This window comes from Scleropages formosus, chromosome 9, assembly GCF_900964775.1.
Source record: "Scleropages formosus chromosome 9, fSclFor1.1, whole genome shotgun sequence".
Classification (NCBI taxonomy): domain Eukaryota; kingdom Metazoa; phylum Chordata; class Actinopteri; order Osteoglossiformes; family Osteoglossidae; genus Scleropages; species Scleropages formosus.
Window position 1 is genome coordinate 17,894,917 of NC_041814.1, and position 25,907 is coordinate 17,920,823.

The following is a 25,907-nucleotide window of genomic DNA, read 5'->3' on the forward strand; positions in this document are numbered from 1 at the left end:
ACCGGCGTACCCAATGAGAATCGTTGAAACATGTTCCGAAATTACCCCACTTAAGGGAAACTGCACAAGTAGCGCTCCATTGTGGCTCCGGATTGCAGCGCATTTTCTTCACGTTATTAGTGATTTTGAACCAAAATGGCATCAGTTTACACCGATGTCAACGGCAAGAGGCGGTTATATAAGCTGAGCTCAACAGCGCGCCAGGTTCAACCTTTTGCTAACGAGCAGTAGCGAGTGGACAGTGACGAAGTCTTTTAAGGAATACTTAAAATTTTAGGTGAAAAGCAGTGCAAAAAATAAAGCAAACCGTAATGTTTTCCCCGCCATTGTATAAGCAGAGGCACGACTTTGTAATCCAATTTGTTAAAGACCACAAGCCTAAAAAGGTATTCTCCACCTTAGTTTTTTTTTTTTTTTTAATTTCTTTAAATTAAATTCTAGCTTGTTAGGTATATAGGAAACCTAGATGGCTGTCTTACTTGTTCCTTTTTTTCTTTCTTTACTGAGGTGGTTGATCTGGGTTGCGGAGACCTCAAGCTGCTCAGAAAGCTGAGGTTCCACCGTGAGATCCAGCTGCTTGCTGGAGTGGACACCAACAGCTCTGTTATCACCAAAAAAAAGTATGTTTGCCAAAATGCATTAGTGTGTGTTAAAACACACATGCGTGTACATCCTCAGCTTTTAAGTGTCACTGTTACTGGCTGTTCTTGGGTGGCACAGTGACCAGCACGGGCGCCATACTTCCCCTGAGCTGTTGGGTAGGACATGGGTTTGAATCCAGCTCAGTCTGATCAGAATTTTTGCATGTTTTCCCTTTGTTCTAGTGGGTTTACTCCTCCTGGTGCTCCGGTTTCTGCCATCCGGTCCAGGACGTGTCCTTCCTCGCACCCTGTACTTCCGGGATAGATCCTGCGCTGGAGAAGTGGCTATTGATAATGGATGTTACCGATTGTTTTGTAATTCACATTTCTTGTTTTTAACAGGCATTCTTTGTCTCCACTACCCACTGAATACTTGCAGCCACCTGTCCATCCTCTGACCGTTGAGCTTTATCACGGCTCTGTTACAAAGAGGGAACCCCGCATCAAAGGATATGATCTGGCCACATGCATCGAGCTGTAAGTCATGTAGCATTTTGCTCCAAATTAAAACATATTTTTTAAATCCCTGGAATGTCACACGTATACTGTACAGTCATGATGATGTGTTCTTGACTTTGACCTTGAACGTGTGTTGGAAACAGCCGACATCTTGCCGTGCTCCTTCTTTCGCCCACCTCAGTGTTGAGCACCTGCACCCTGCTGAAGTGGAGAAGTTTGCCGAGGTTCTGTTTGGTTATATGGCCCCGTCCGCTGCCGTCATCAGCACCCCAAATGCAGACTACAACCCCTTACTACCAGGATGCTCTGGTTTCAGACATCTTGATCACAAGTTTGAATGGACCCAAGCAGAGTTTTGCAGCTGGTGAGAGAGTAATATACTGGAAAAGAGTAATGCTCCCTTTATTCAAATGATCTGATATGTTATGGTAAGTATAATTGAACTCGCTGTTTTTGATCTAGGTAAATTTAGCTCAGTCGTTTCAATATTTCTTTCTAGGGCTTTGGAGATATGTCGATCATATGGCTACAGGGTTGAGTTCACTGGAGTTGGAAGACATCCCTCTGATGAGGAGAGTGTTGGATTCTGCTCTCAGATTGGCGTGTTTTACAAGGACACTTCCAGATGTAGCATGCTTCTAAGGAACGAGGCCTATGAAGATGTGCCAGTGTACAGCCTGGTATGGAAAAAAAGTTGTTAAAAATGTCAGTCTTGTATTGTAAATTACACCACATATTGGTCATTTATGGTTCTTCAACTAGTTCCATACTGTTGCTCTTAGCTGTAGGTAGTTACTGTGTTGTGACTTTTGAGTTACAGTGGATAGATAAGGTTTTGTCTCTGTGCCGTAGCTTTATAAAGTGGAGTACCCCAGTCTCTGCGACAACAACATCCTCCACAGGACCTTGATGAACGAAGTCCTTTACGCGGTGGAATGTGTAAGACGGCAATGGCTGGAAGCTTTGCAGAAGGAGATAGGAGATGTGCAAAGCAGTGATGACTCAGCGAGCCGGGTTTCAGAAGATGATGGACAGGAACCCTACTGGCTTGGCGGTGACCTCTGTGTTCCTCTGGCCAGAGTGTTTTCATTCCCAAAAGTGCGTGAGCTGAGTGGCAACATGCAGCGCCTCCGGGGCATCCTGCTGGATGACTCGCGTGTTAGGCTGATCGGTGACGTGATGGTATCACCTGCAAGTGAGGAGGAGCTCACTGACACATGTGAAGGGGGGGCCTGCAGGGATTACGGACCTGCTGAACATGTGTCGCTTTAAGTGGGCTTTGATGAGAACTGGTATGAGTAATTCTGAAGAAATGTGAGTTGTGCCCCGAAACGGTGTCTGTTAAATGAGCCATTTTTACAGCCCATAATTGCAGCAGTTAGTGTAGCTGTTAAGGACAAGGACATGTAATGTGGTAAAGCAGCCTTGAGCGAGGTGCTTTAACTAGAAATTACTTCACTGTAACAAAGTACCCAGCTGTGTCAGTGGGTCAGAGGCAGTAGCTCCTTTTGAATGAAAAGCTAAGAATTGCTTTAGTATCACAAAAGTCAGGAGTTGAAGAGTTAACTTCAGCTGTTGTTTGAATCATTCTGTGTTAAATAACTGACTCAATACCACCTGTAAAACATCTTTGAGCCACAACACCTCATGATACATAGTGGTGTCACATTTTGCATTTTTCTGAAAATATGTGTCCAAGGAAAAGTGTTTTCTGGTACAATTTGAATTGGCTTGGAACCTGTTAAATGATCAGGAGAAGTTTAAAAAAAAAAAAAAAAAAAAAAAAAAAAAAAACTGAATGCTACAATATGCATGTTCATCTAAATATAGTATTTTTCATTTTACTGAAATGTTTACAGAACTCATCTGCTCAAATTTAAAACTATAAAAAATTTTCTGCGCACATCAAAGCTGACGTTTCCCTTTAAGTAATATTTTTAACTTGCCTTATATTCTCCAAAATTTGGTTTGTGCACTCGACAGTGCTGTTTTGACAAGGCAGAATAAGTTCTTCATGCTATAAAACTACTGTATGGAATGTTCAGTATTTTCACAAAGCAAGCCCTAAGATCATGTTTGACACCAGTATGTCTTTTCGGTATAGATGTGAATAGCTCAATCAGAGGAGAAATGTCACACACAAAGATTGAAACCGTGTATGACTGCAAATAGGGGGATCACAGATACACTATGAGCGCTGGGATGAGCAGATTCAAATTTCCAGCTGTGCTGCGGACAGAATTTCAAGTCTCATGTTTTGCGATGAGATTCATTTCTTCAGATGGTATATTTTGTTTAAAACAATTTTTTTTTTTTTTTCTTCTTTCCAATGCAAAATGTAGGTTCAAATTACATTTCCTTGGTCAGCAGGTTTTAAAGTGTTGGGATTGCTCAGTTCTTGTTTTGTTGGAAATGTTCTAAAATTTGTGTGTTGAGATTACTAACCTTTGTTTTTGCTCACATATATTAGCAAATCAAAAGTAGTGGCTAATAAATACTGGCTATGCTCATGTATTAAAGAGAAATGTGGCTCCTTGGAATCTGTTTGCAAAGTGTTATACCTGCATAAAGTGCACTAGGCAAACCCTGCAATCACTGCTGAACCAAAAATAAGTTAATCTTCTATTAAAAATGGATTAATGCTCCATCAGTTATTTCGCTACTAGACCCACAGGTACGAAGGAAGTGACACGAACCTTTTACTTAATGACAAAAAGTACATGACACTGGGAAATGATCTCTATAGAAGTTATAATTGTAGACCACTGGGCCGAAGAAGACATACAGTATTGTGCAATACTGTTATGTAAATGAATGGATGTAATTAATATTAAGCAATTAACATTTTCATGGACAGTACATGTATATACATTGGAAAAAGAAACCAATGTTGGTTCAAAAGGCATTTCTGACTTTGAAAATACAATATAGCACACCAATGAACAGGTAAACCAAATGACACAATAATACACCGAATACAACCCTTATGTTTCATCAAAAAATACCAGAGTCAGTAACATAAGCTGTAGTAACAATATGAGGATATGGTTCCAGTTCTGAGTACATAAGGGTTTGGATCTAATCCAAAAGAAAAGGTCAGGTTAGTCTCATGATATCAGTAATATATTTTGTTTTCTTGGGATATACTTTATCCAAAGTTATGAATTAGCACAGTTTTACTCATTTATGCAGCTGGATACCTTAGACTAAGGGTCATACTCCAGGTAAAGCCATGCTTCGCCTCCACGAGACTAAAATGCAAACATCTGACTCACATGTCCATTATGAGAAGTGTGGACTGCTGCACCACCTGCTCCTTTAACATCACACACCAGCATGTGTGTGAAGGCGTGCGCTGTCCAGACAACCTGCTTTATTCCATCATAAAGCCTCATTTCAGCAATGGGCTCCTCAGCAAAGCAATGATTGTACATCTGTGAACTAGAGAGCATGTCCCACTATATATGGCCCTTTCCCATGTTGGAAAATCTGAACTAAATGGTATTCTCACAAGAATACTATGGCCTCAGGATGGTTTTGACCGAAGACTAGAAAGAAACCGAAATCCCACATTTGCATTAATACGCAAAATTTTTGTACAGTAACTGCAGATTTCACAGATGGACTGTGACATTCTTAACACAGTGCAGATTTGCTATGGTAGTGGAATGATGGAAAACCAAGAGCTGATTCTTTTTAAACTGATATTTTTAAGTTAGCACAATTACGTTCTGATGATTATGAGGAATTGAGAAAAATTTAAAGAAAGGTTCAAATTGAAACAACCTTTTTGGTATATATGACATGAAGAAATTTCCCAGCAATGCATTTGTCAGCAGATGCAAGAAATGTACTAAATATGTGTTTTCCTGGGTGGTCTCTGCATGCAAATTAGGATATGGAATCTGAACTGATGGTGGGTTTGCATCTCATCTCAGATCCTCAGAGAGGACAGCCATGGGTTCGCTGCCACGACACAACCTGACGTCCTCATGAAACGCTGTAAAAATGTCAGGCGACGACTGTCTCACAAGCTGGAGTATGTTAACCGAAATGTGACTAGTGAAATGTGACTACGATTCGTTCAGTTGACACTTTTCTCCGAAGCAACTTAAAATGTTTGGTTTGAATGCTCAGCTACTTAAAATTAGTTCCCATTTATAGGGCTGGGTAATGTTTCGGTATCAATTTAGGGTTAGTACCTTCATTCAGAGTTTCACAACAGCAGTGGGGTTTTGTACCTGGGTCCTTCAGTCGGAAGGTAATGGCTCCAATGACCCACTGCCCCAAATATATTAAAAAAAAAAAAAAAAAAAAAGAAAAAGTTAATGAGATGTGCAGCTTATCTATGCATTTATTCCCTCAAACATGGGAACCTCGATGTGTATTCCTTGAATTAGTTTTAATATCATAATCCAGCAAACATGGGCTGTTGCACAGCTCACCAGGATAAGTGCACAGTGAGGCCTTATTGTCAGAAACTGCCTCTCTTCCAGAACATCTAATGGGTCTTTATAGAAATAACATTAAGACTTTGTAGCAGCAAATTAATGAGGATCGTAATAAAGGAGTAACAGAGAAACCTCAGAATGAATAACTATCCAACACAAATAAAACATGCTTTTTTACCACATAAAAAAACAAACAAGGGACAAAAGGGCACATTATTGCACTCCTGGAATTTAGCATCTGACACTGAAACTATGACAAAAGACAGCATTACACTGTACTTTTACTCACAGATTTGTACACGCGACTCAACGGTGGCACCCCGACCTTTAAAAAGCGAACGAAAAAAAGTCGTCGTGCTCCGTGAACACCAGGGGGTGCCACTGTGGTCAGCACGTGTGGACAGAGCGCATTCCCAGTTGGGTCAGTGTGGTGCTGGAATGAAGTGAGACACAACTCTCCTCCGGGTCACCTTGGGTTGTGCTGCCTTTCTGCTTGGCATCCGGTAGAGCTAGCGCTTGATCACCACCTGCTCATACGTTCCCGCACCGACTCTGAAATTACATGGGGGAGAGAACATACATGCCTGTTTACATTTATTTATTTAGAAAACGATTTTCTCCAAAGCGACTTCCAATGAACTCGATGTAGTGTTACCAGCCCACACACCTTATTCACTGCGGTGACTTACACTGCTAGATACACTACTTACACTGGGTCACTCATCCATGCATCAGTGGAACACACTCTTTCTGTCACTCACACACTATGGATGAACCTGAACAGCATGTCTTTGGAGTGTGGGAGGAAACCAGAGCACCCAGAGGAAATCCACACAAACATGGGGAGAACATACAAACTCCAGACAGACTGAGCGGGGATCAAACCCACGTCCTCTCGCACCACCCAGCCGCCGTGAGACAGCAGTGCATAGTAGCTTACCTCTTATCCTTTCAAGAGCACGACAACATCAGTTTTACCTATTTACTGTAGCAATTCAGAGCTATGTAAGCTTTGTTCAACATCTCACAAGCATGCCATCATTTTTCTGTACTCTTCAACCCGAGTGCTCCCATTAGCTGCAGAGCTGAGGTCTGCGACGGCGAAGGACACTCTTGTTTAATCCTCACCTGGCCGGGAGATGATGGCTGCCAAGCGCGGTGCTTCCCCCAGGACCCACGAACAAGCGCAGGCCCTCCTCTGGAAAGCAAACATGGGTGGCGTCACTCAGACTCGCGCAGGAAATGTAAAATCTCCATTTCCCTCACTGGGAAAGAATGGTTGCTAAGCAATCTAAAAATAATCAAGTATCGACAGCTGTGTTCCGTATCCAGCATTCTGCAAAGGGGAAGATTCATATTCATATGGTACATGCAATTGCAGTTTAATGGCAAAATCTCTCTTTTTTTTTAAACCTTTCTCAGATACACATACAGACTGTATATTAATATGTAGGTTTGTGTTAATAATATATATACAGTTCTGTGCAAAAATCTTAGTCACTTAGATGTTTCACAAAAATATTTGTTTTAGACGGTTATTTCATGTCTTCTGCATTAGCGTCAATGGAAAAGAGCATATTTTACGTTTCCAAGCAGTAAGGGTTTTGTATGTCGTTAAAGAAAGTACACACACACACTGTCTACAACCGCTTGCTCTGAGCAGGGTCGCGGCCTAAACCGGAGCCTAACTCGGCAACACAGGGCGCAAGGCTGGAGGGGGAGGGGACACACCCAGGACGGGACGCCAGTCCATTGCAAGGCACCCCAAGAGGGACTCGAACCCCAGACCCACCAGAGAGCGGGACCCGGCCAAACCCGCTGCATCACCGCTGGGGACAAGCGGTTGTTGACGATGGATGATTACTAAGCTTTGTAGGAAGTTTATTAATTAAGAGCATTATTTTTAGAAGCATTCTCACTTTACAGCCCAACCAAGTGCCTAAAACTTTTGCACAGTACTATACATACATACATATATATATATTATATAAATACAGATACATTTTCAGCTGCATAAGTTCTACAATATACTTCAACCATCCATACATCCATCATTAACAAGCACTCAAGGATAAAAGGATAATCCCTGTGCAGAGTCACGATGCACAGGAGCCTACAGGTTACACCATGGACAGGAAACCAGTCCATTGAAAAGTGCAAAGTACATTATGCTTACAATAACAGTACTGCTCTCACTACTACTCCAAGCACACTTCTTCTGTCCTTTTTGTCCAATACATCTTTCTTACTCTAGCTGTACTCTAGACATGTACCACTCCCGTTCTGGTTCTGATCCACTTATACATGGCTTGGTACCTTCAGCGCTGGAGTCCAGCAGGCTGGGAGTGAAGTCCTGACTCTGGAGGATCTTCTCCACAATGTCGTCGGCGTCCACCCTAGTGGCGTCCACCCGTTTCAGCTGCGACTCAACAGAGTCCTGTTTGGCAGGAAGCCTATGGAGACAGACAATAGTTAGATCACACTGTGGTTCCCCTGCTCCAGTCCCACACACCACACATTTCATCACTTGTACCCTGCACCTTTCTGGCCAGCACTGTGCTGACTGGTAGGACTGGTAGGACTGGTAGGACTCTCTGGATAAAACTGTGAGCAAAGCAATAACAAATGGAGCATATATGTGTGTGTTTATAATGCATTTTGTGCATTGAGCCATTAAGCCTCGTGGGGTGTGTCTCACTTGGACGAGGCACCGAGGTTGGGGCTATCCGGGTCCTCCGGCACTGCGGCGCAGGCAGCCGCCGCTCCACCGGGGGGCGCTGTCCTGGACTCCCGCTCTTCGCTGGGTTCAGGAAGGCTGCCGATGCCCGTGGAGGCGCTGCCCACCGATGTGTTTCTCCTATGGGAGGACTCCGAAAGGCTGGATGAACGCGAGTGCCCCGTGCTGTACCCTGGAGAGTGCAACCGCACACACGTTCACACAAATCTTAAAACAGCCACGTAATTAAATGCATAGTGATGTATAGAGAACTACGTAAATACACCTGTGTTTGAATAACAAGGTGTGCCAGCAAAACCCTGTACCTGAGCTCTAAACAAACACCATCGACCCATAAGCACCTGTTTTCCCGTTTGTTTATACACACTCTGAGGCCGTCTCTGATATTTTCAGTGCTCTTTTCCTTCGCGTGAAATTTACATACGAATTTTGCTCGATGCCTCCCTATCATTCGGTAGATTCGTCTGGATTGCTGCAGTTTCACAGACTACCCTAAATGTGGTGTGAAAAGAAGCTTTTTCCGCAATGTGCTAGAACGTTTTGCAGTGCTGGGTCATGGCAAGGGGTCAGCGTAGGATGTCATATTTCAGTCTCCACTCCGTCCAAATTTTTAAGGACGAAAGACCTTTAAAGGGTGGGATTTATTTGTTCGCAGACCTTTTCTGCCAGATCCTTTCACAAGTGGTTAAGCAACTGAGAGATGAATATCCATCAATTCATGTCACGCATATCTACAAACAAATTACTAACACAAATAGACATATGGACCTCCCACTCCTTTCAAATGTCATCTTCACATGCAAGTAAGAAATCAAAAACCAGGGATCAAACTGATCCTCATTTATGTCAAAACATTTCACCTGTATTTCTAGTTTCCATAGATGACAAAACAATGAGTTTAGAATCTACGACTGACGCGCCACTAACCAGGCTTCTTGTAAAGGCCAGTCGTGCATCTTGCAGCAATATTTTTAATGAGAGGGAATGGGCAGGAACACATACACATGATTGTGCTCACTCTGTACACTAGAGAACTTCTTTCACCCTGAATTTATGACGGAATGTGGTTTAATGTACAATTTAGAAAAGGGTTGCCGCTGAGTTTATAAATCGGCCTAAGAAGCGAAACAAAAAGATCCGTGCTGGTGGGAATAATACCCACTTTCAATCTGGGATGATGTTACAACAGACATAGTGATGATAAACAGTCGAAGAGAGGGGACAGAGCTTATGCAGAAATCACAGGTAAATGGGAGGATTTCTCATAGCCCAGTAATGCATACAGGGTTAGTTTACATTTGTTTATTTAGCAGACACTTTTCTCCAAAGCAACGTCCAATGAACTCCAGGTAGTGCTATCAACCTACTGACTTACACTGCTAGATACACTACTTACACTGGGTCATTCATCCATCCATCAGTGGAACACACTCTGTCACTCACACACTATGGGGGAACCTGAACAGCATATCTTTGGACTGTGGGAGGAAACCCACGCAGATACGGGGAGAACATGCAAACTCCACACAGACCGAGTGGGGATTGAACCCATGTTCCCTCACACCGCCCAGGTGCTGTGAGACAGCAGGACTACTCGCTGTGCCACTATACTGCCTGTTGTAGATGTAGCTGAGTCGGGGTGCCCCCATTAGTTCTACGGTGACGGCTCCTGCTACGAATGGTCGAGTTACTAATTCTTGAGAACACAAACATGCCAAGTTTATTTATTCTTTAAACGCATTTCTGTCAGTTATATGTATATTTTCTAAAATTTTGTTTTTAGTGCAGAATAGGACCTGTGTTTCCAGTGCCAGCCAACAGGTGTCAGTACAGCGCACCCAAACAGAATAGGAGCTTTAACTCATTTCCAGTGTTTACAGATGATCAAAAACAACAGGACAAACCACACCACACGTTTATGAAATAAACTGTTCGATAATTATTATTGTATAGGACATGTTTTTATTTTCAGTCATTTTAAATTAGCTTTAAAACATTTAAATCATTGTTTTGTTTTTTTTTGTTTCAAAATGAATAAAAATAATAGAAGAAGGTCTTAGAGGAAAAAGACTTGTTCAGAACCTGACTCTTAAATAAAATCAGAAGACTTCTGTATCATGAACTTTTAACTGACTGTGACTTAATAGTAAAAGTGATTTGCTCATAACTCCAAAGTCATTTTACAGACTTCGGGTCCCAGCTGTGTTTTGGAGGATTTGAGGAGCCAAAGCATGTTTATCAAAGTACCCTGTTAGAAGTGTCTCCTCCGCTCCCTAATCTTCTCAGAACCTTCAGTGCCCTGCAGTGTAAAAATACAAAGTACCACCGACATTCACTAACACCCTCTATGAAGCATACCTGATACTTTTGACTGCTGACTAGCATAGCTGGATGTTCTGGAGTGGCTATATCCCCCAAGTTCATCTGGAAGAGAGGCACACTTTCCCAGGGTCTCTGTCAAGTTCACAACACGGACAAAGAGCAGGAAGTCAGCAGCGGCGCGGCGCTCTCATCCCGCCCCAGCGAGGACAGGCAGCCTCCATTGGTCCTAGCTGCGGCGACGATCATTGCTGTTAAGTGATTATTATGAGGCAAGGCGGAGTGCCGAGTCGCAGCCGCTCATGTAGGAGACACACATGTTCACATGCAGGCAGTCAAAAACAGCATTCTCTTTACACACACAGCCTGTTAAGGGTAACACACACAACAGTTAATAAAGGGTTTTATTAGTACCTGTTTATTTGTTGTGCCTGTGGCTGCATTCTTAAGTTATGGAGTATACATAAAATATATTAAGTCATGTCAGGACATTCAAGGTGGGTTTCTAAACATTACCCCCGATCCAAAAAAACCACACGTCGTCACCAAAAGAAGAAAGTGGCCTCCAAAAACCCTTCCCAGCAGCTCTGAGAAAACTTTTTTTGCCCATTATACTGAGAGATCAACAGCCCGTATGATGCCAGGTGACCATACCTATAATAAATAAATGTAAATAAATGTAATGTAAAGATACCTGATACCCCCAGGAAGGGTTTCTGCATGTCCCCACCCTTTCTGTCCTCGTGCAGGCCGTCAGCATCTCCTTGTATTCCTATATACATAGCAGTGGAAGGAGGCCTGTGGAAAGCGTGGGATTAGGCACATCCTCGGACTGTAGTGCAAACTCAAACACACCGTTGCTTTCACTTCAATTCATACCGCTGTATGACTCAGGAGTACAATTCCAGCTGGTCAGCATTCACAGTGAGGCTTTCAATTTTATAAATAAAACCCGCTTCTTGCTCATCACCCCAACTAAACAACATACTTACGCAACATCAGTACCTTTAGGAACAGAATGGAAGGTGTAGAGGGATGCAGCACCCACCGAAACATGGCGATTATGGAATTAAAAGTGGGATTACTGCACGATAATCCACCACAGCGCATCACTGCTGTGATTTGGGCTCCCTGCTAAACTGCTTTCTGTAATGTATGAATGTTACATTTAGAAGGAATCCTGCCCGGATTTTGAAAGCGATGCCAGGCTGGTTTTCCTGTTCGGATGCTAAGGTAAGAATAAAAATGCATCTCTGCATCTGGTAAACGCAAGCATTTTGCTTGTAAATCATTCACAAACATCAAGCGATTTCTCTCATCCAGTTTTTCTCTGGTCAAATGAAACCGAAACAAAACACCTTTCCCCCTCACTGCACCCATCTGCTTTGCACCTTTTCGAGTTTTCACATTTGAAGGCCAAACACACGGGTGTGACTCCCATATGGCCTCGGCAAACCAAACTGGCATCCGTACAATCATGTAAATGTACGTTTACAGCCGTTCCGTTTTTCATCTTTTACCCTTTAATCAGCTTTAATGTCATTACATTGTGGACTTGTCTTATAAAATATATCAAATATTAAGAAAATATGGCAAACATATTTCTTGTCAATTCATATAAAAATGTAAAATATTTTAAATACACAAAATATTACATGTTGAAACTTTATCCGGATAACAGTAACAAATAGTTAACGAAGCATACAGTTTGACATTAAAAAGGTAGTGCAGAGATTTAAATACCTCCTGAGGAATGAAAGTGTCAATGCACAGCTTATGACAAAGGATCTTCAGTACGCAGCACCCATTATTTCATATTACCATGCCCAAAGCCTTGCCAAAGACCCCCCCCCCCAAGCATCCCATAAATCAGAAAATGATTCTTTGTCCCCTCACCCCCACAAAGCGAAATCTTTTCCAGTTGAAAGGATCAGCTTATTTTTTTTTCCCCTGCAGCGTTGGTGGGAACCCAACAGACACAGAAAAATCGAGCGTAGATCCGAACGCTTGCTTTAGAACACAGATCACCGCTCAGAAATAGCTGCGCTGCTGGAGACACATTATATACCAGTGCAGGCACAGGGATACGTCACTGAACAATGGGTGTCTGGGAAAGTTATTCACTCAAAGCACTTTGACCTCAGCCTTGATGCCCAACTGAAAACTGCCTCACTTGCAGAAGGGAATTTGCAGAAATTTGCCATTCCACACATCTCCTTACGTTTTAAAGCACGGATCTCCCGACTTCAGCTGTGTGCTGATAACCACCTACAACAGAGAAAAATCAAAAGAGAAGATAAAATGCACCATTTAAACTACGAGCATATAGAATTTCACTGAGTGGGTGAAAATGCTGTGATGGCTATTTCTCCAATAATGCACTATACATTTAAAGTTCATTCAGGACAAAAGACAACTCATGTTCCAAATGGAAAAAACACATTTATTTTAAAAAAAAAACATATTTTTAGCTTTAGAAATGATTTGCCAAAAATTTTTCACAATCATCCCCTATGACTGAAGAAAATAATGCAATTTGCTGATCACCCGCAAAGAGGTTAAAGTGATGATCAGCCACGGTATAATTAACGGTCATCCGTCACGTAATAACCCAGTAATAATCGTGCACGGGCAGCAATCCTAACCTTCAGTATGGAGTTGTCCTGTCGCGTGTTCTTGGTGTCATACCCTTCCAGCAGACACCTCCGCGTGGTGTTCCCGGAGCCGGCGAACTCAGCCAGATTGAGGTCAGCAAACCCGAGCTGCAGGAGAACACAACTTCAGCACCTGCGCCGTCATACTCCGCCTGAGTGGAACCCGTGCCGGAAACAGTCTCGAAGGGCTGTTCTCTTTCAGCGCTGCCAAGTCTTTAAAAACTGGAACTACTTAAAGTGCACAGCCTGTGCTCGTGCTTCTCGCCTTGACCCAAAATCTTAAGTACGTACAGAATAAATATTTATTTACTCTTGCTTTTTATACTGAACACTGAGGATGGCAGATTTTTCATTAAAAAAAAAAAAATATATATATATATATATATATAAATATATATATATATAAATAATATTGTTACGGAATTACATGCACAATAAAATATGTATATAAATAAAATTAAAAATGTACGTAAAATATACACACACACACACACGTATGTATATCAGCAGAGACAGCGATTTGAAGTATTACCTTTGCATACGTTTTTCCACCCTTCAGTTCCTATCAAAAGACAAAGAAATCCCCATGAAAAAAAAAGAATGACAGAACCGTATTAAGTTGAATCTTTTTCCCAAGAACAACCGAATACTGTTCATAAATTATTAATGTCAAAATCAGAAAGAAAGGCACACAGCAATTAGGGGGCCATCCTCAGAAGCCATCTGTGCGGTTTGTCTTCGTCTTTAATGGACCTAGCAGGGACCACCGCACATTCTCTTTGCCCGTCCGTGCCCATCATCACCGCGGCTCGTTACCCGCATCCGCTACGTCCTTACAACGGCACGTGAATGCGCACAGCAGCGTGTGCTGAACAATGTTAAGCAGAGGAGGGTCAGCTGTGCGGGAGCGGGCCGCCCCACCTTGCGGACAGATACTCTGCACACGCAGGGATCCAAGACCCCCGTGCTGGGGCTGGCGCTCATCTTGCACAGGAAGGAGAAGGTCTTCCTCCAGCGGACGCAGTTGGCCTGGACCACCTCCCTGGGGCGAGACGGACAGACGGCACAAGCCCATACACATGAAACGCTCCGGCAGGATCACGAAGTACCACAAAGACATTTAAAGAGACTGCAACTATTGAGAGTAGCTGATTTTAAGCGTCGTATGTACAGCAGTTTTTTGTAGTAAACTGACTAAAAATATCCCAGTAAAGCAATGCTGTTTTGGGGATCTGGGGAAGCAATATCTGTCTACATGTGTAAAAGAATTAGTGTAAGCGTTTGTGTTCGCTGGAACTGGAGCATAAATAAGCAACTGACACACGATCAGCATCTCAGACTTGTAAGAGCAGTTCAAAGCAGTTCTTCAACAATAATAATACATCCATTATCAGTAACAACCTGTACAGTGTAGGGGTGCCATTCCACCATAATTCTACTCATGTTATCTGCTGAGATGATGGTTCATGAATTGAAACCTTATACATTTACATTTATTCATTTAGCGGACGCTTCTCTCCAAAGCGACGTACATCTCAGAGAAAATACAATTTGTGCATTACATTAGGAGAAAGAGACATAGTTGCAGATGTGTCACTCTTAAGTAAACCTAGTTTGTTACTTTCCACTTGATGCACCGATGTTCATCGCTCGAGCAGGTGTATAAAACGCAGGATAGATGAATCCTGATAACCTTCCTACAATTTATTTTTTTTAAGGTACACAAATATTTACACACAATACAGGAGTAGCGGCTGTGTAAAGGCTTATCTGTGGATGATCGCAAAGTTATGGTGCATGAACATTTACACCGTATATGAGCTGGAGAGATCTTGGGTGAAGTGATTCCGGAAAAAGTGAGTTTTCAGACACTTCTTGAATGTAGACAGAGCTTCTGCAGTTCCGAGCGATATAGATAATTGCATTATACTGATCTGTTATGGAGAGGGGGTGCGGTGGCGCAGTGGGTTGGACCGCAGTCCTGCTCTCCGGTGGGTCTGGGGTTCAAGTCCCGCTTGGGGTGCCTTGCGGCGGACTGGTGTCCCGTCCTGGGTGTGTCCCCTTCCCCCTCCGGCCTTACGCCCTGTGTTGCCGGGTAGGCTCCGTGACCCCGTACGGGACAAGCGGTTCTGAAAATGTGTGTGTGTGTGTGTGTGTGTGTGATCTGTTATGAGTTCCGTTTCCAAGAAGGGTTACAGTATTCCTGTAACTGCTTGTCACACTAAAACAGTGTGTTAAATGGATTTTTGATTGACAATTACAAATGACAGTTTTTTTCTTGGTGGGAAAACCTTAAAGTGCCCTAGTTTTGGAGATTTTATAATACTGTTTGTTTTAAGAAATAATTCACAACAAAAATATCTGATTAGGCAAAGTTCTACACAAATAATTACATTAATAAAGCAATCAAAACTGAGTTTAAATCTCAAAAGCATCCGACTTTTTCTCAATGGGTGTCGAGAAAGGCAATAAAACAATACTGGCTAGGGTGATTATTACTCCATTGCGTTGAACCACATTGCAGCTCCTTTCCATGTCAATATTCATGGTGCCCTTTCAACTCCAAAACCTTGGACAGCAGATTATAAACAATAAATAAATAAAACACACTGAGTTTCACACTGTCAATACAGAAAAGACGTACAAAATAACATGCACAGCTTAGTAAACGCAACTATGCGTCGTTTTGTCAGTAATGAAAACTTTCAATATTCTTTCTAGATAGGAAATTAAGAAAATATTTTTGTGTATTACATTTATGTATTAGTGTGAAAAAAGTATCCAAAAGTGACTTTCAGCTAAAAAAAATTTCTATTGCCTGTAATAAATTTAAAAAAAAAAAAAACAACACTGGGGGGATTGGGTGCCGCACAAATTTCTTCTGAAGTCCTCAAAGTGTTAAAGAGAATTCAACACATTCCCTTTCTTTGGTTAATGACAGGCTGTTGGTTTGCCAAATTAATGGGCGTCAAGTCAAAAGTTAACGGGGGAACAGGGCACATGCCATCTATCTTCTTTCATTAGCACGTGTCACCTCGACGGTTCCACTACCATGCTGTTTCTAGCGATGGCGTTTTAATGAAAAACAGAAAGTAATGTGTTGTAAGAGCTGTAATAAATATCTGACTAGAATTCAATCACCACTTAGGAACAAATATATTCATAATTTTACCACCACGTAAACATTCAGCTCCCAACCAGACTACTATGCTCTTCTGCTTCTGGCTGCTTGGTGGCCTCAGATACACTATAGATCCAAAATGAAAAGCACACATGTTCTCAGTTCAGGCTCCAAAAAGGTGGAATGAACTCCCTCTTTCACTCAGAACTGCTGAATCCCTCCCAATATTTAAGAGTCTCAAAACATCTCTTTCAGACCCACATTCTCTGCTGATCTGCTCCACAGTTTCACTACATTTTCTGTCAAAAAAATCTATACATCATATTCTATATACAACTATTTATAGTATGCTGGCAAAAAAAATGGCACTAGACTAATTGGCTGTATTTTATGAATTGTATCTCTATCTCTCGAAGAAATGCACTCTTTTAGTCTCAGCTGTATTGTCTGGTGTGTCTGCTAAATTAATAAATGTAAATGTAAACGAAATGCCACATCCATGTCTCCACCTGACAGCTTGAATATTGGTGCTACAGTTACAAGATGCAAGGTCATGAGAAATGAGCCCAGACCAGAAATTCGACAGCAATCAAGGGACAGGTATGCTATGGAAAAATAATGCAGCTGTTATGCTTTTTGCATAAAAATAGTACAACCCATGTTTGAAGCGTGAATGTATTAACTTAGCTTGATAAAACTGATCTGTGGCTTACAAGATGTTCCACTCAGCACTTGTGGCGGGTACACGGTGCTGGGCTCTTGCAGCACTCTGAAAACACTTCACTTCTCCTGGACACAGAGCAGTTCCCTGACAAGAGGCTGTCACTTGAAAGCAATCTGTATCCCTGTGAGCTGGAGAGGCTCAAGAGTGAGATCTGGAGGGGGGGTGGGCAGATAACAACACCTCCTCTCCCTGAGGCTCCACGTGTCAAGGCAGTCCGCCGTAAATCCGTGGTTATCCGTGCTTTGAAACCAGTATCCATCACTCTGCCTGATGCACGTTGGGAAGGGAAAAAAAAAAAAAAAAGAAAAATTGTTCGGTGTGAAAAAAGCTGCAGATGAGGCTGCGGTTCTTGCGACATCATGACAAATAAAAGCTAATCCACATATCACGGAAGGCATAGAAATGTTTTCTTTTGAAAGAAAAACTGACCGAAGCATGGAGACACAAGTACAAAATGGACAAAAACAGCATACGGGTCAAAGAAAGGAGAACGAAGAAATGAGGGAGATTAATTCTAAAAAAGCATTACGTTGCTATGGCAAAATCAGGGAAAGAATTATTAGGCACAAAAGCCACAGTGTTTTTGGGCTTTTCCACGGATTAATCATTAGCAAGTCCATAAGGCACAGTCCAGACTGAGTTCCTTCACACTTACACCTACGCCTCCTCAAACATCACAAAAAGAAGAGAGAGAGAGGAAAAAAAAAAAAAACACCACACATGAACTTCCAAGATTTCCAACGAGTTCGAACACCCAGCATCCAGCAGAAATCTCAGCCAACGTGCGGAAAAGTGACCGACGCCGTGCCACACGACAAACTTTGAAGGAAGGTGCAGAGACACTCAAGGCGATGAGGTGAAATCGAACAGCGAGGATGGACGCTCTGTCCTTCAGACTCATGGGAACCTTGCGGATGTTAGTCACCGCTCTGCGCGAAGGGCGTTATTAAAGTGTCACAATCTCTTCATGCTGCGACAAATAACTTTGCAGTTTACGTCACCAGTCATTCGGCAACGCTTGCCTAACGGTCACACCGACGGCTTCCATCTCATCACCGGAACACACCTTTGCTGCCTTGTGAATCACTTCTTTTCTTGTCACCACAAAAAAAAAAAAAAAAAAAAAAAAAAACCCAATGACCACTTTGACAGGCTTGTCTTTAGAGGCAATGGGACAAGGCTGAGATACAACATATTGATGTATTCAAAATGAATTTGAGGTAAAAGTCCCTGAAGCATTTTCCTTCACTATATGAAATATAATATCAGTATGTCACCTACATAAGGCTAAAGATGGAAAAAAAACCCACACATTGTTATAAGACTGACGATGCAGAAAGTAAGGTAAAAACCACCGATCTTGTCCCTTCGCCACTGACATCATGATGAGCAAATGCTGCCTGCTGTGTGAACCAGTGCCAGTCTGGTGGCAAGTTTGGTGTTCATTGCCTGCAGTGCGTTTGTGCAGCACGCCGCATTTGCACCGTGAAAATGACGGATGATCCGAGGGACAGGTGAAGGGGAAATAATTTATTCCGCAATATTTTTTCATTAGAAATACAGTAAGTTTTTTTTTTCTTTTTTTAAATTTGTCAAGTCATTACTAAAAAGAAAAGGACATCCATAAGCATTCTGCGTCGGACAAAAAGAATTATTGCATAAAATTAAAAGGAGCACTTCAATTTCACAGGCCATTGACTACAAATTGGTTTGTAAAAGGGCACATTGCAGACCTTGGACCCAGAGCTTAGAGTGACAGTTAAGATTCTGCTATGAGCCTGAACCCCAGTGCTGAACAAGCACATTCTGGCCAGCTAACCACCAGCCCCACCAGCCCCACCAGCCCCACCAGCCCCCTGCTCACCCCACACTACTTTTCCAAGCCGGTCACACACCAACACCGACCACACACTGAGTGCCTCTGGCAGTTGATTTCAATAAAGCATTTATACAAATAAGACAAAGGTCAGTCACAAAGGCCACTGCTTCTAACAAATCAATGCTGCCTTGTGGCTGCAGCACCTGACTCAGAAAAGGATTTTCACGTTCCAGTTGGAAAAGTCTACACCTTCATTTTAAAAATTAATGTTGATGTTCAGTGTTAAGCAAGTTTAGTCAGTTTTATGTTTGTCATTATTTTACTTAACTGGTACAGCAGATGATAAAGCTTAGAGGCTTAGTGGGCATCTGGTAGCATAGTGGTTAGAGCTGCTACTTTTGGACCCAAAGGTCACAGGTTAGAGTCTCACCTCCAACTGTAGTAGTGTTGAGTAACGCACTTACCCTAAAATTGCTCCAGTAAAATTATCCAGCTGTATAAATGGATAAACAATTGGAAGTAAAATAAAATTGTTAGTTGCCTTGGAGAAAATCCTCAAATGTACTTACAGTTATTCACTTAGCAGATGCTTTTCTCCAAAGTGACTTACAACAGATACTACGTAGTATTATCAGCCCACACACCTTATTCACCAAGCTGACTTACACTGCTAGATACACTACGTACAGTGGGTCACTCATCCATACATCAGTGAAACACACTCTCTTTGTGTCACTCTCACACTATGGGGGATCCTGAGCACCATGTCTTTGAATTGTGGGCGGAAACCAGAGCACCCAAAGGAAACCCACACAGACACAGGGAGGACATGCAAACTCCACACAGACTGAGCAGGGATCAAACCCACATTCTCTCACACCACCTAGGCACTGTGAGACAGCAGCACTACACGCTGTGCCACCATGCCGCCACATAGCACATGCTAAATGAACGAATGCTATATAATGCTATAACCTAAGGGATGCTGGTTTTTGAGGTACTAAAGATGAACTGCTTCTGCTGTACAAATGGACCAAATACTGCAAGTTGCATTGGACAACAGCATCAATTAAGTAATACTGATATTAAACACCTTGACAAATCAGAATGAGGGAGAAGAGACCTGTTCAGGAAGACTTGACAAAATATCCCATGAACCAACATCAGCTCTTCATAAAAGGCCCAGAAAGCAGTCACACCAATGAGGTATGTATATTGTGCAATGAAGAGATTTTTCCACTTACTGCCCAAGACAGAAGAATCCCTACTGTTAGTCAATGCACACCATGTACTTAACTAAACTTTGCAAAAGCAAACATCTAGCAATGCGATATAAATGTACATGAAGCGTGACACGGTCACCTGTAAAAACTGCTATCCATGAGACAATTAAATCAAAGTAGTTCTCTGTATTGCACAGCATGTTGCATTATTCAGAGACCACTGCTGTGAAAACAGTGTGGAAAAACAAGCACAAACAGTATTTCAGGAACACAAGCATTCTGTAGATGCAAATAATTTGCATCATAGAGTTCCTCATTTTATCACCTTCACATAATTCAAATCACCACTAAAAGGGCAAAGGGTATAGCTGAAATAACAATCGTGATGCAGTTTACACATATCTGTTTCCTTTCAACCTCTTCCATTAACACCTTACATACAAGCTGCATTTTGAACAATAGCCTATGATTATTTTAAAATACAGCTAATCTCCTGAATCATATCGTCCTATATATCCGTTTATTGATGGGGCAGCAAATAGAATACCAGTTGGAACTACCCCTATGGCAAGGAAATCCCCACTCCCACTGTAGTACCCTAGAGCAAGGTACTTACCCCAGATTGCTCCAGCACTTACCAAAGGTCCTTAACCTGAATAACCTATAGCTGTATAAATGAGTACATAACTGTAAGTAGCTTAGCATACAAACCTAACATTGTAAGTCACTTTGGAGAAAAGCATAATTTGAATGAATAAATAAGTGGTGTTCACTTCTGAGCAGTGACTAACACCATATATGTGTTAAGTTTATTAAAAATTAAAGTACATCCTACACAAGTGTTCAGGAGGATTAGCTGTGCATTATGCAGTTATTAATATAATGTATATGAGATAATGTATATTATCTCAAAGATGACAGTGCTAGGATTGAAAAAACCATGATACTTTTTCCAAGATTCCTTCAGTATTACTGAACATCTTTATGAATTTTTTTAATAATAAATAATTTATACAGCTAATGCCATTGTCCAAGATGATTTACAATGTGGAATAGGTAAGTTTGCAATGATTTGCTTATTCATAAAGGATTGTATTCTTACTGTATTATTTTGGGGTAAGTACCTTAATACAAGGCGCTACACCAGGAATGGGATTTGAACCATGGACCTTCCAGCTGCAGAACAACAGCTCACCATTATGCCACCTGCTGTACATACAATTTACAAGAATAACTTGAAAACCTAAAAAAAATATATAAAATTGTGTAGAAAAGTACTTAATATGAGGGTCAAACACAAGGCAACTCATCATCAGTGAGAAGGTGTGCAAACAGTAACACAAAACCCAGTGTAACTTGTTTCTGCAGTTCCACATGGAAGCAAACAGTTAACAACAAAAACATGGTCATGTGTTGGGATTGCTTGGGAAGAGGGGGGAAAAAAAAAAAAAACCCAGAAATTAGCTGGTTTAACCTGTTGATCACAACCACTGTCGCTCCAGACTTGGGTGGGATTTGCAGGGACACAAACATGATTACGCGATCGACTAAAAATCTGGCTGTTCCCACAGAACGCACTGAACCACGCCTGCCAAAATAAAATAAAACAAAATATATATTGTGGCACCATGCAGACAAGACATGTCCTGCGTCTGTCCGAACCTACAACAGACAGTAAATGCATCGCATCTGATCATTTAATATTTGTAACCCCCACTTACTGTGTTGTACTACAGTTTTATAAAATTATGTCCAGAAAATGCACTGTATTATATAGATACATATTTAAGCCAACCTCTAAACCGACTCAGCTACATGCAACGATAGTGTGGTTTTAATTATTAATATTATTGCTTCAGTTACGTAACTGCGCCGATCATATTCCCTCGGAGATCAATTGGGTTCCATTCAAAAGAGTCCGCACCTCTTTACTACGAAACATTAAAAATGCAATAAGACATCGGGCAAAAAGATCCGCAACGCTTTTGGAGCGCCACCACCATCTCTTCATCTGTAACGTATCAACGGATAGTTCGCATGTTAATAAATTATCTCCTGTCTGTGCGAATATTGTTTGCACGATGATTCCTCTATTCGCCAAACGATCCGATCGGATGTTTTCGATATCGCGCAAGTGCGGAGAGCTGCTGCTCTTGTTTGTTTACGCTTTTATAAGCCGGCCGGGGGACTAGGTGGACGGGTCGGCTGCAAACGATCCGCTGACATAGGTGAAAGCCCATCGATCAGTTGTCTAGTTCGGGTAAAAGCGCCGATCGGATCGATCGGTGATGCGCGGCGCACGCAGCGCCGCCTTGACGGCGTTTCTTACCGAGACGACTCCTCGGAAAAGCCCCCGTCCAGGAGCCTCACCTTACAGAAGAGGACGCCGTTCACAAAGGGCACGGAGGAGAGCTCCTCGAGCTCGAAATCCACCCTAAATTTGAACTTCTTCTTTTTCATCATGGTGAAAGCCATAGGGCGCGAGCCGCGCGCGTGTCATGGGCGCTCTAGTCTAGTCCGAGTGAGTCCCCGATCCGCCCTCGCGCCCACGCCGCGCTCGCGCTCGCGCTCCGCTCCGCTCTTCAGGCCCCCATGACGAGCGGTAGCGACGTAGAAGGCGGAAGGAGCCCTTTTTCGTGCGCGCTGCCGCCGGGAGCACTTTCTCTTTCCGTTTATACGCGTCTCTTCTCCGTGCGCTGCTGCCCCGAACGCTCCGTTTTCCCATATACTTTACATACGTCTTTGTTTTTACTTTCATACACTTCTCTGTGCACTGCTGCTACCATAATTAGCAATTTCCTTCACCTCTGACGCTTTCCCTGAACACTCCCTTTTCCTTTATAAACTTTAGGTACTTCTCTCTGTCTTGCAGGTTTCCACCTGTATCTTCTTCTTTCCTATACACTTCTGTGCACACTCCCTTTTCCTTTATATACTTCTCTCTCTGATGCAGGTTTCCATCTGTATTTTCCTTTATACACTTCTCTGTGCACTGCTGCCATAGCACGTTTCCTCTTTCTTTATATTCTCTCTGTGTGCTGCTGCCCCTGGAACGTTTTTTCCTTCATACACTTCTCTGTGTACTGTTGCCCTGAACACTCCCTTTTCCTTTATATACTTCACTGTGTGTTGCAGGCTGCTCCCTGCATTTTCTTTTTTCCCTTATACTCATCTGTGCCCTACTACCCCGATCACTTTCTTTTTTCATTTATAAACTTCTCTGTGCACTGCTGCCACGAGCACTTTCCCTTTATACATTTTCTCTTTCCATTTATACACTTCCCTGTGCAATGCTGCTACCCGCTCGCCCTTTTCCTATGTACAGTGTACTCCTCTGTGCAGTACTGCAACAAGCGCTGTTCCTTTGTGCATCTTTCTGCGCATGTTATTGGCATGGATGCTTTCTGTCTTTTGTTACATGCTTGTCTGATATAGAGGCATGATGATGCAGCAGGTAGCACTGCTCCTTCTCAGCCATGGAGCTCTTCAGGCGTATGGTGTGATCCACCTTAGTCTGTGTGGAGACGTGTTTCACGATAACTGGTGACTAAACTTTCAGAAGTATGTGAATGAGGCCATGACTGTGTGTATGGCTTACCCTGTGATGGACTGGCATCTTGTCCAAGGTGTACACTCCTCTCCTGGCACGCAGTGAATCCAGGGTAGGCTCCACACTGCCGGGATCCTGAGAACAAGCGATTAACAGAAGTGAGGGAATGACTTCTCTAATATGCACACTTTGTTTTTCTTTATACACTTCTCTGTTGGTATACTTTTCAACAATTTCTCTGCAAGCTGCTGTTTCTGTGATACTTTTTTTCCCAGTACACTTTATACACACTTTATGCACACTTTAATACACTCTATTATACATGGAGTCCTCATGTTTCAACAGTTTGTTAGGAATTTCAGATACAAAAAAATGTTACCAGGTTTGATATTTTTGTTTGTATTTTCCTGTCTTTTCAAAAACCTCTTTGTTACAGTGCGTTTCTGCATCCAGCTGGTCCTTGGAAGTAAAACACTCAAAAGAGAATATTCTTGGACTGGATTAATTCAACTAGATTTCAGTGAATCAACAGCTGGTGTCTGGTGTTTCTCAGCCATCAGTAACAAGATGACAAACCTTGTGCATGTTTATGGGATAAATCAGAGAACAATCAGCATTGAACAAGTTTGTGGTAACAGCACATTTACCATCATTTTAAACTAGTTATTTGAGTGTACCTGAAGTTTTTTTAAAAAAAGCCTTTCAGCATATTTTTAAATTTGTTATATTTGAGCCTTGTACAGAACTTACCCTGGGAATAAGTGAAGGTGAAGTACTAATGCTTCTGGTTATTATATTTAATATACTTTTATTCATTGTACAGATAAATCAAAAAAGTGGCTAGATGTTGAACCTTGCACATGTTAATGAGATGAATCGATGAACCATGTGACTGAATAGAACATTGTAGTGTTTTTTTTTTTTTTTTTTTTAACTTTCAATAAACTGGACTTGATTGTAGTTTTAAGTTTAATGACAATAAAAGAACAGTCCTATTACAGACTCATGTCCATTCTATGGTGTACTCTATTTCAAAGCCTGTGTGTCCAGGATAAGCTGTTGAACACAGCGACCTTGAATAAGAAGTGTGGTTGAAGAAAACTGAATAAATTTAATCGATTATAGCTTCATCTGATGTTTTTTAAAGAACCCATGAATAATTTGAAGGACATCCGTGTTCAGCTTCTAATGATTGTCATATAGTGGTTGGATTAATGAACAAACCAAGTTAGGAACAGACCCAGTTGGGTGTTGAAGACCCAGTGCATATTTTTGTCTGTTGATATGCACACTGTATCTTGCTGCAACCTCTCTTCAGAGGCAGACTTTGTTTTACTTCATACGCTTCTTTATATCCACACTCTGTTTTAGTTTTGTGTACACTTCTCCATGGAAACCACTACAAGAATGCACACTTTCTGTTTTTCTCTGTACACTGTAGTTTTCTGTGCACAAAGGTTAGCGCTACTGCTTTTGGACCCAAAGGTTGCAGGTTTGATTCCCATCTCTGACTGTAGTACTACTGAACACTACTTACTATGAATTACTCCAGTAAAATCATGCAGATGTATAACTGGGTAAAAAAAACTGTAAGTAACTTGACACTAAGTTGATTTGGAAAAAAGCATCAGCTAAATGAATAAATGTGATACTGTATTTACTCTAGTAAATTCTGGAGTGACAAATATATGTAACAGGCCTGGACTGGATCGACGGGACTGGGTGAATAACGGTTCTGTGTCTAATTAAAGGTGATAATACAGTATGTGTTCTTCATTAGTCTACTTTGCACAGCAACCATTTGTTGTCGAGTACAACAGAAATAATACATTGGTGTAATTCTAGCGTTTGTCCGCCCCATAGTGGTAAAAGGGAGTAATAGATGGTCATTATCCGCGGAGGGGAATTGAGTGCTCTTTACTGTGCAAGTTTAAACTTTATTTCGTTGCGAGTTTAAAGTTCACTGCGTGAGCTGAGAAACCGTTTTGTTCCCTGGCGTAACACGTGGAATCACTTCAAGAAGGGCATTGAGGGTATATTGGAAACCTTTAACTTAAGGAAATTCCTTGCCTTTCGGAGAGTAAAACATTTAGTGTAGGTCGGACGGTACTATGGACAACGCGTTGTGGGGCGTCCATGGTCTCCGTACAGGGCTGAGGCAGTATTTCGTGTTATGTCTGCCTTACCGCCTCACTCCCTCCGAGATGTG

General features: G+C 42.0%; 2 protein-coding genes across 5 annotated transcripts; one reads left to right on the forward strand and one right to left on the reverse strand.

Annotated features, from left to right (window-relative positions):
• Positions 1-93: 93 nt before the first annotated feature.
• Positions 94-2,864, forward strand: henmt1 (HEN methyltransferase 1). Its single transcript, XM_018754288.2, has 6 exons — positions 94-386; positions 508-620; positions 984-1,118; positions 1,282-1,464; positions 1,600-1,780; positions 1,953-2,864. Exons 1-6 carry the CDS (start codon positions 312-314, stop codon positions 2,370-2,372), a joined length of 1,107 nt encoding a protein of 368 aa, XP_018609804.2. The 5' UTR covers positions 94-311; the 3' UTR covers positions 2,373-2,864.
• Positions 2,865-3,875: 1,011 nt separating this feature from the next.
• fam102bb (family with sequence similarity 102 member Bb) lies at positions 3,876-22,698 on the reverse strand. 4 transcript variants are annotated; one of them, XM_018754263.2, is made up of 11 exons: positions 22,478-22,698; positions 14,183-14,303; positions 13,794-13,823; positions 13,253-13,369; positions 12,829-12,875; positions 11,302-11,405; positions 10,647-10,742; positions 8,250-8,460; positions 7,868-8,004; positions 6,680-6,749; positions 3,876-6,103 (listed from the first exon to the last, which is right to left on the reverse strand). In XM_018754263.2, the coding sequence occupies exons 1-11, from the start codon at positions 22,621-22,623 to the stop codon at positions 6,061-6,063; spliced, it is 1,122 nt and encodes a 373-aa protein (XP_018609779.1). In that variant the 5' UTR covers positions 22,624-22,698; the 3' UTR covers positions 3,876-6,060. The 4 variants fall into 4 exon arrangements, with proteins under 4 accessions (XP_018609779.1, XP_018609782.1, XP_018609781.1 ...); XM_018754266.2 differs by having other exon boundaries at positions 22,519-22,593; XM_018754265.2 differs by lacking the exon at positions 22,478-22,698 and adding an exon at positions 17,096-17,784.
• Between the last annotated feature and the right edge of the window lie 3,209 nt (positions 22,699-25,907).

What these genes read in the sequence shown, in the direction of transcription:
- henmt1 (XM_018754288.2), top strand. Translation starts at nt 312, where the DNA reads ATGTTTTCCCCGCCATTGTATAAGCAGAGGCACGACTTTGTAATCCAA. An exon ending in TCTGTTATCACCAAAAAAAA is followed by an intron (nt 621 to 983) that starts GTATGTTTGCCA and finishes TGTTTTTAACAG; the next exon opens with GCATTCTTTGTCTCCACTAC. An exon ending in CAAGCAGAGTTTTGCAGCTG is followed by an intron (nt 1,465 to 1,599) that starts GTGAGAGAGTAA and finishes ATTTCTTTCTAG; the next exon opens with GGCTTTGGAGATATGTCGAT.
- fam102bb (XM_018754263.2), bottom strand. Translation starts at nt 22,623, where the DNA reads ATGGCTTTCACCATGATGAAAAAGAAGAAGTTCAAATTTAGGGTGGAT. An exon ending in TTTTCCGAGGAGTCGTCTCG is followed by an intron (nt 14,304 to 22,477) that starts GTAAGAAACGCC and finishes GTCTCGCCCCAG; the next exon opens with GGAGGTGGTCCAGGCCAACT. An exon ending in AGGACAACTCCATACTGAAG is followed by an intron (nt 12,876 to 13,252) that starts GTTAGGATTGCT and finishes TCTCTGTTGTAG; the next exon opens with GTGGTTATCAGCACACAGCT.